The sequence below is a fragment of the Arachis stenosperma genome, chromosome 3 (assembly GCF_014773155.1).
Source record: "Arachis stenosperma cultivar V10309 chromosome 3, arast.V10309.gnm1.PFL2, whole genome shotgun sequence".
Taxonomy (NCBI): domain Eukaryota; kingdom Viridiplantae; phylum Streptophyta; class Magnoliopsida; order Fabales; family Fabaceae; genus Arachis; species Arachis stenosperma.
Window position 1 is genome coordinate 163732807 of NC_080379.1, and position 9860 is coordinate 163742666.

The following is a 9860-nucleotide window of genomic DNA, read 5'->3' on the forward strand; positions in this document are numbered from 1 at the left end:
TGAGATGTAATTTAGTAATAAAAAAATAAAATTGGTAAAAATAATGATTTTAAAACAAATTGAAACTTTAGGGGATCATTTTGTAGCAAAAAAAAAAAGTTGGGGACGAAATCAATTTTCGACCTCTACGTTAGGGACCAAAATTATACTTAACCCTAACTATAATTTATATTAATATTTAACAATACACAAATAAATAATAATAAACTACTAAATTAATGTTAACCAAGTAAATACTAATAAATTAAACAAAAATAACAAACTTACATAATTAGGATGTCCCAAATAATTGACCACATGATCTTCAGGAGACGTATAATTACATACCATTTTGAGTATTCTAATCTGACTCTCAACCTTAAAACTAATTCAAAATCCTAAGTCTCAATGAGTGAAAATCCCACCCTTATCTCCCTCAATAATGGAAGGCAACCCTAAACCTCCAACTCCACCACCTCTCAACAATACATGAGTAACGAGCCCCACCGCCCTCTTAATATAGCCGAGCGCACTACCAACCTTCCCTCCCATCATTAATGACGCTTATTTTCGGAGGGGGGCCTGCTTCCTGCATGCCCACACGGGGCAACACGCAGCTTGCGTGCTACTGCATAGTGGACACACGGCGGAGCGCCACCAACACACAGCCTGCGTACTATCTAGGTGGCGTGCACGTGGCGTAGCGATGTCAACTCGCATCTTGCGTATTTTTTGGATGAAGGCACCTTTGCTTCATGAGCTGAGTATGTATGGTTGTCTCTTGCATGGAGTAAGGTTGAGCTAAGTATGTACGGTTGCCACTTGTCTCTTGCCTCTTGCATGGATGACACGTCAGCACGCAAGCTGCGTGGTGAACAACACGGGATCTACGTGTTGGCTAACATTTCTAACTGCTCCCCAATTCTGAAAATCACTCCAAATCCCAATATTTGAGAAAACACCATCGGTTTCTCGATTTAGAAAATAATTTCTGTTCCAAAGTCATTTTTACGATTAAATTTTTAAAGTGGTCTTTGAGATTGATACCGTGCACTAAAATCATCTTTAAGATTTTAATTGCATTAATTACGTTCTTCAGATTGAAAAAATTACACCATATTGTCTCTGACCCATTTTTCGTTAATGATACACTGACGTGGAGAAACCATGAGGTGATACGTGTCACTAAAGATTTATTTATAAAAATTACACTATTAGTGTATTCAAAGATATTAAAAATTTTGAATTTATAAAAAAAAGAGAACAAACTGATGAAAGGACTAATTTGGTACTCGACATTCAATTTCAAGGACTAAAATAAGCCATTTGATGCAAAGTAAGAGACCAATTTGTTGTATATATAATGATGACATAATAGATAATACGTAGACAAATAACATTGTGACACGTGGCATAACTCGACACGTAACAAAATAGCATTATAACTAATTAATTGGCTGAAAAAAAATTTAAATTCATTCCAAAAGTTACTTTTACGTTAGATGTTTGCTATGATACCTAAAAGATATTACCTAATTATTAAAATAGGTTAAATAATTAATTTTAAATTTAAAAAAAAATAAAATTTAAATATTTTAAAACTACTATATAAGGTAATTTAGGCAAAAGTTAGACACCAAACAAAATGCACTATAGAATTGGCCTTCATGTGCAGAGAAGTTACAGTACTATTCATATCGCGCCAGAGAACATCATCACTACCACGACCTCCATCTCTCCATCGCCGTCATCGTGTTCCACCTCTAAGTTGCTTTTTATTGTTGGTCCTAGCTCTAACTATCATTGTTTTGAAACATGCAAAAAGAAACATCCATAATATAGAGAAAGAAACATCTAAAACATATAGAAATAAAATATTCAAAATATTTTCAGGTAAAAAACATCCAAAACATCACAAAAAAGCCAGCTAAAACTTAATAAAAAGAAACATCTAAAATTATAAAAAAGAACCATCGAAATCTAACCCACAAAAAAAAATCCAAAACATCACAAAAAATATCCAAAGATCTAACACGCAAGGCTACTATGGTTACCACCACGAGGACTACTGCACTCAGAAGGAAAAACGACACTAAGGAGGCTTGCAACGCTGTAGAATTAACAGCTGCAAGAGAGACACACAACATTGTAAATAACAGTAAGAAAGTGCACGACGCTGTAGAATTGGCAATCAATGGCACGCAATTTTACATAATTAACAGCAATAAAGAAGATGCACAAAATGCTACAGAATTGACTGCAACAAGTAGTTGCATGGTGTTTTTAAGTTGATGATCAATAAAGAAACGCAAAATGGAGCATAATCAAAGCATAATTAAATGGTAAAGCAGTGTTAAATTAGCATTTTGTTAATGTAAAATCAAGACTTTGAGAAGAATTAGCTGATTTAGAGTAAACTACTATTTCTACTCATAAAAATTGAAAACGTTGACATATTTGTCCGTAGAAGATAAAAATTACCATTTATATCTATATAAGATTGGTTTTTTACAAGTAAAATTATCCAAACCTTAAATAATTATATAAAATTCTCAAATTACCCTTGATGAGTCTTATCCTTTTCAATTCATCGTTTAGAGCTCTCTCTCAGTCACAATTTCTCCTTTCCCCTTCTCTTCACTCACCATCTAACTCACTCATTCACTCACTCACTATCTACATACTGCAACACCTCTATCAACCGTAAACTACCAATGCCGCAGCACCATCTTCTTTCTTTCTCTCGCTCTTTCTCACTCTTTCACACTCACTCACTTTTCCTCATATGCCAGAATGAAAGTACTATTCTTAACTTTAAGAAATATCATTATGACAAAGCACAAACAATGTGCTTGCCTTATGTAGTCATTTAAAATTGTTTTAACGTGCAAATTACCACACAGAATTGTGCTATTTTTCTATTATAATCCTATTCCGATGCCGACATATTTGATTCCATATAGCTTCAAGTGTGAGATCATGTTACTTGTCATGTAGCAGGGAATGCTAATCTAGTCCCGGGTTATTGTCACAATATATAATGATCATACTTTAGCCTTTACCAAAACCACTAGAGATTAATTTGCTTAAATGCTAACCTCATTCGTACTACACATATATTTATTTTTCCTTCACAAGCATGCTTTTCTTACAATTTTTTTAAATAAATTATATATAATAAAATATTTTAAGATCATCAACTCTCTTTCATATCGCATTATTTATGGAAGTATATTCTCCAGTGCACAATAATAGAAACAAGTTGAGAAATCTATAGATAATGCAAAAATATTACCCTAATTTAAGAGGGCCAAACATATATTAAATAACACAAAATTTAAGTGTTAGTAGATAAACTAATACTCGTTAATTTAGGGTACGGAATAGTAAATTCTAAAAAATATTATTCTAACAAAAATATATTTAACAGAGAATAAAAAAATTAATCTAAAACGGTATAAAATTATCTTATTTTATATTAAATTTTTATTTTATAGTATTTAATTATCGTTAGAATAATTGAATAATTTTAGATATAAAAAATATATAATCGTAAATATTAATTACATAAAATTATAAATAGAAAATTAAATAAAATAACTTTGGTTATTGTGTCCCTAGTGCTACTATTATTCTAGTTATTAAATTCCTATTTGGCATGAAAGTACGTATTTTTGTTTAGTACTTAGATGCAATCGACTTCACGTGAAGTTGATACCTAAGAGCTGTTTGATAATTTAATTGATTTGACTAAATTTTTATCTAACGACTTTTAGATATCAATTTCACATGAAGTCGACTTCACCTGAGTTTCACCTTTTTGTTTTTTTAACTCTTTTGAACTTCAGTATTTTATGACTAAGTGACTCTAAGTTCAAAGTATGAGTGCAAAACACGATTCTCACTCGTACAAACATTTCTCATGAAAACAAGCTTAGAAATATTTTAATTTAGCATATCCTGTTTCTTATTCTCCAGTGGCATGTGACACAAATTAAACAGCTTAGAGCCTTAGACCATTGTTTAATCAAAGTGATGTATGGCTCTGTATTCTAGAGTTGAAAGAAAACGTCATTCTTCGCTTTAATTATATATCTCGAATACTACAGCAAATAGAAGATCATGTAAGCAGCATCATTCCCTAGAATCTTCGCTAACTAATCCACTAGAGCATTTCCCTTATGATATAATTAATGTAACATTACACTAACATCATCAGTGTTCAATGTTTTGTGCTTCCTTCAAGTATATAAATGTGTGCAACTTCCTTGATACTATAACATAGTCGAATTAAGCATCACTCTCAATAAATTGAACAACAAAAAAGAATGAAGGTGAGTTCAGTTGAGGCTGGTGAAGTACCAAAAGGTGTTGTTTCCCCAAGCAAAAGGGTGAAGAGACTGATGTCAGTAATAGATTTCATTCTGAGAATTGTTGCAGCCATTTCCACACTTGGAAGTGCATTGAGTATGGGAACAGCAAGGGAAACACTTCCATTTAGGACTCAGTTTGTTAAATTCAGAGCAGTATTTGAAGACCTTCCCACCTTTATGTAAGTAGTCATTTCTTTCTAAAATGCAATTCTTTTGTTTAAACAAATCAAACAAGTGTTGAGACTTGAGAATAATATAATGAGGATTTGTGATTTCAGGTTCTTTGTGATGTCCAACTCTATTGTATGTGCCTACTTGGTTCTTTCACTTGCCCTGTCATTCTTCCACATACTGAGAAGTACTGCAGTGAAAAGTAGGATTCTCATGGTGCTTCTTGACACGGTAGAATACATTGAATTGAGTGTTCTAACTTCCTATGTTGATTTCTTGTGTGTGATTTTAGAAAATTTCACTGAATTTATCCTAAAAAGCTTATTAAGACTGAAGTAGTTTTGTTATCCAACTTGTGAAGATTATGTATGGCCTTCTCACAGCCGGAGCGGCGGCCGCGGCGGCTATAGTATTCCTAGCCCACCGTGGCAATCCAAGTGCCAACTGGTTCCCTATCTGCCAGCAATACAACTACTTCTGCAAGCGAATTTCCGGTTCAGTGATCGGCTCTTTCTTCGCGGTGGTTCTGTTCATGATTCTTATTCTCATGTCATCAATATCTATAAGCAAGCACTGATTTCTATATGTATATATTAAGAGTAGTTGTGAAATTGGTTTGTTTTAAGAGTTCTGATATGAATATCAATGTGTTTGCCTAGCTAGGCATGCATGCTCTCATGTATGAAACTTAACAAGTGTAAAATCTGTGTGTGGTTATGATTTATGAGATTTCAATAACAATATTTTCTTTTGACATAGAATTCAGCAGTGTCATTACACAATTTCTGCATTTTATATTACTTTTACTTTAAAATGTTGCATAGATATATACTAGACGTGATCATAATTTCCTACAACTTCAAAATTCTTATTATGACAAAAAAAACAAAAAAATCTTAAGAAAGCGTGATCCGAGCATCTTTTAATCAATTTTCATAAGTCTGAAAATTCAATTAAGAACCAGTAATAGTCTTGTCTTTATTATGTACAGATAAGGTGAACAATGTCAACGTGAACTAGAATACTAAATTCTATTTGAAAATTTCATTTCTGTGATAGGACACATTTGACATATTTAAAATCTTCATGATTATCTTACAGAAGACTCTTATCATAATTCATCATGTCTAATCTAAACAATATAACATTTTTTCTTTTTTCTTTTGTTAATAATTACTTAGTAATATCCTCTTAAATCATTCCCTTGCTTCATCACTTGGGACTTGCCTGAATCTTGGGCATAATAGCTATTATCCATTTCAACCATTTGAGTTTTGACAAGAGGATCCACTATTCCAATGTTGTCAACACTATTGCTATGTTGAAATATTTCAAAGGTTGATGAGTTGTTGTAGGATCCATCAGACAATAGCTGTGAGATTGGACCAAAGTAATTCATGTCCAAAAGATAAGTAAGGGAACAAGTCCTTGGAAGATTCTTCATCATCATCAACTCCTTCTGATCATCATTGTTGGTTGATGCATTTAGATTAATTTGAACCGTTGTTGGGTATTCCTGTCCTTGATCCAATGCTTTAGCAGCATGTTTTTTCTTATATATCCTACACAAGACGCAGTCATCCAGCTGATGACAGAAACATCAGTTACAAATTGAACATAACAATTGAAACATATAGTTAAAAGATTGGAAGTCTTACTCTCATAGAACCAGTGATCCTGGTGTTGTGATTAGATTGTTGAAGAAGACGATATTCGTGCATGATCCAATCAGTCTTGATCCCCTTTGGAGGTCTACCCTTGTAGAAAACCAAGGCCTTCTTGACACCAACATGCTTACACTTGCTGTAAATAGCCTTGTCTGTCCCTGTGGCCTTCCAATACCCAGAAACCGTTGCGCGGTTCGGCCGAACCCCATTGGGATACTTCCTGTCCCTTGGGCTAAAGAAGTACCATTCTTTCTCCCCAAACTCAGCTTTCCCTGGCAATTCCCATGGATCAAATTTGTAGATGTCAACTTCAGGGATGATGGAAGCAGGGCAGGGCTTTGATGTTGCTTGGTTACAAAGGTAATACACAATTAGCTCCTCATCTGTTGGGTGGAATCTAAACCCTGGTGGTAGTAGTTCACAACTTTTACTACTTCCTTCCATTATTGTTATGTGAAATTGAACAAGCTAAGGAGTTTGAACTGTTTGCAATGAGATGTGTGTTCCTTTTATGTGAGGGTCTCTTTGTCGTTTTGTGAAGTTGCATGAATTTAATTGATTGATAGACAACACTTTGTTATTGTTATACCTAGTCATCTGGCAATGCCTTGCCGTTATCCATTTGGGGAAGGGGACCATTACAAGATATATTTAATTTGTGTTTTATTTAATCATAAAATTTAAGAATAATTGGAATCAACGGTTATTGGCCACGTGATTGATTATCTCTGATTCTTTGAATCTAAACAAAGCACGTCTTTATCCATATTGGGTTTCATTTCCATTCAATTCAACTAGTTCCAGTTCCACCCACTCTGGAATATTATTGGCATATGTAAATATTATTGTGCATGCAGCAGTCAGCGGATCATTTTCTGAATCCTTGGATCTCTGAAGTTGTTATATTGAGAATGATTTGGCCGAACCAATAACAACAAAATCATTGTAGTCCACGAAATAATCTTAAAAGAACAAAGTTTTAAATATACAATAATAAGCGGTGCTGTGTTGTGTAAATGAATGTATGAACTCAGCAATGACGAAAGTATTTCTCCCTCCTTTTTATTTCTACGTGTGGAGTGAGTGGGGACCACCGCATAAAACCAAAGCAAAATAATAATGTACAAAATTGAGTTACCCACTAGGCACTATGCAGTAGCATTCTTTTGGATCATCATCTTCTAAAGGAGTTACAAGTTTTAAACGTGATTCAAACATACTTTATTAGCCTAATTTAGGGTGTGCATGGTGGGTGAAACTGAGTTTGATGTGACTTAGACTCGGTTCGAAATATATATCAGGTCTATTTATTAGACCCGATCTTAGACCTGATGAAATCTATACACTTTTGCGCCACGATTATATTGGGTAAAAATCGGGTGAAAATCGGGCCGTTAGCATTACATTATCTTGATACCTTTTTATAAGCTAGCATGTGAAAATATCCAAATTTTCAATATTCTAACAATTATTTGACATGGTAAAATTCACTTAGAAAAATAAAACAAGAACTAACTCTTCTCTAAAATTAAAACATAACCATAATCAATACTAATATTATCTAATAACACCAAATATTTAAATCAATACAAATAATATAATATTATGCATTAATTAGTCTAAAATCTTATACATTTTAAACATAAAACATTAACTTATAGTCTTATAATAACTAATAACACAAAATATTAAGGTTTACAATACTTAAATTTCACATAAGAATAGCCATCATCCATCACTAATAACACAAAATATTAATTGTGTACGATGATTGGGCCACGGGCCGATTTTGGGTGACTCGAGCCATGGTTCGGACCCGACCCGAAATAATGACCGGGTCTATTTTTGAGATCCTTACCTAACTCTAAACTCGGTAAAATCACACCAAATTAGCCCCTAAAATGTTCGGAATCAGATCGAGTCTTCGAGTCAGGCCAGACCCTGCACACCCTATTAGCTATGGTTTGGTGTGAACATATATATAGTCTCCTTTTGTCTCGCTTTGCAGAAAACTAGGCGTGTTCGCCGTGTGATTTAAATTGGTTTTGAATTAAAAATTAATTTTATTTGCCATATAATTTAGGTGGAATGATTTTTTTAAAGAATTAAATTTTAAATGTAATAATAGAATAGCCAATAAGTTATATTCAAATAAAATAGCATAATTTTCTCATACTCGTTTAAAAAGTTGTAGGTTTGAGTCTCTCTCTATATATATATATATAATAGAATAATAATATAAAAAATATTTTATAATTAAATAATTTATCTAATCAAATCCAACCAAATTATATAATCGCTTTTTATATTTACTTGTATTTTTTATTCCTCTTTTTTCGTACACTACTGTTGTTTTTTTTTCTTTTTTTTTCATCTTTTTCTTTCGTTGTTATCGTTGTCATGACCATCACCATTATTGCTGTCATTGCTACCTCTTTCTCATTCTTCTTCTTCTTTTTTATTTAAATTTTTTTCCTCTTTTTTTTCCTCCTCCCCCATTATCATCATCATCATTATTATCGTTATCGTTAGAGAATGAAACAAAAATAATTATTAAAAAATAAAAAATAAATAAATAAATAAATTAAAAAAAGCAACAGAAGACAAGGAGGAGGAAGAGGAAGAATTTTGAATAACATATAGATATCTTAGTTTCCGTGTCACTTTAAACAAATTTCGGTGTTATTTTTATTTCTAGTAAGAATTCAATCCAATAAATGCGAATCTACATTCATTCAAGTAAATAATATTGTAACACATGTTCATTCAAGTCTAATATAAAAAGTAATACTCCTAAAAGAATATATAAACAAAAGAGAAGAAAGAAAGAAAGAAAAATAAGAAAAAAAATGCAACATTAAAGAAGATATTTATGCATGTGTTTTGTAATAAAATTTCAATGTTAAAATTATGAAATTTTGGTGCTATTTTTGTTTATGATAAGAATTCAATCTAATAAGTATAATTCAAAAAATTTATTGTTACAATAAAAAAATTTTGGCGTTATTTTTTGATAAATTATACATAACTCAAAACTTCTCCTCTCTTTATTCTTCTTCATTATCATCATCATCTTCTTCTTATTTTTTTATTTTAAATTCTCGTATTTTTTTGTTTTACCCTCATAACAAGAATAAAAACAAAAAAAAGAAAAAAAAACAAACAAAAAAGCATTGAAGATGACATATATAATGTTGTAAAAATTATCAAAAAGAGAAATAAAAGAAAAAAATACAGCAATAGCAAAATAATAAAAAAACAACAATGACAAAAAAATATTTAAAGAAGAAGAAGGAACACAGAGAAAAAAAAGAAAAACGCAAAGAAAAAGTATGGGATATGAAAACTGAAAAGGTAGCGTGTTCACATGCGATAATAATGAAGCTGATTTTTGTTGGGTTTGAACCAACTTAGTTGGACTTGGTTGTCAAAAATGTTTGAATCTGTAGCATTAGTCTAATAAAATTATGTTAAATTTCTGGAAGAAGAGTAGAATAAGAAGATAATATTATATCTGAAGTTGTTGTGTTAAAATTGTTGTTACATGATACAAGAGTCACCTTATTTATAGGGATGTTACCAACTAACTTCATAAATATTCTATCTACTAATTACTAGCTGCTACTAACTTAACTCCCAACTACTAACAACTCTGATAATATTTTAATAT

The 9860-nt window shown here is 31.9% G+C and overlaps 2 protein-coding genes across 2 annotated transcripts; one reads left to right on the top strand and one right to left on the bottom strand.

The window, feature by feature from the left end:
* Positions 1–4124: 4124 nt before the first annotated feature.
* Positions 4125–5284, top strand: LOC130970048 (casparian strip membrane protein 2-like). The gene is made up of 3 exons (XM_057896004.1): positions 4125–4531; positions 4631–4754; positions 4885–5284. The coding sequence occupies exons 1-3, from the start codon at positions 4308–4310 to the stop codon at positions 5098–5100; spliced, it is 564 nt and encodes a 187-aa protein (XP_057751987.1). The 5' UTR covers positions 4125–4307; the 3' UTR covers positions 5101–5284.
* Positions 5285–5533: 249 nt separating this feature from the next.
* LOC130970047 (NAC domain-containing protein 2-like) lies at positions 5534–6720 on the bottom strand. The gene is made up of 2 exons (XM_057896003.1): positions 6182–6720; positions 5534–6108 (listed from the first exon to the last, which is right to left on the bottom strand). Exons 1-2 carry the CDS (start codon positions 6632–6634, stop codon positions 5701–5703), a joined length of 861 nt encoding a protein of 286 aa, XP_057751986.1. The 5' UTR covers positions 6635–6720; the 3' UTR covers positions 5534–5700.
* Positions 6721–9860: the final 3140 nt, after the last annotated feature.

Coding starts and splice junctions, on each gene's coding strand:
- LOC130970048 (XM_057896004.1), top strand. CDS start 4,308: ATGAAGGTGAGTTCAGTTGAGGCTGGTGAAGTACCAAAAGGTGTTGTT. Junction 4,532..4,630: donor GAAGACCTTCCCACCTTTAT/GTAAGTAGTCAT, acceptor TTGTGATTTCAG/GTTCTTTGTGATGTCCAACT. Junction 4,755..4,884: donor TCATGGTGCTTCTTGACACG/GTAGAATACATT, acceptor CAACTTGTGAAG/ATTATGTATGGCCTTCTCAC.
- LOC130970047 (XM_057896003.1), bottom strand. CDS start 6,634: ATGGAAGGAAGTAGTAAAAGTTGTGAACTACTACCACCAGGGTTTAGA. Junction 6,109..6,181: donor GGATCACTGGTTCTATGAGA/GTAAGACTTCCA, acceptor TTCTGTCATCAG/CTGGATGACTGCGTCTTGTG.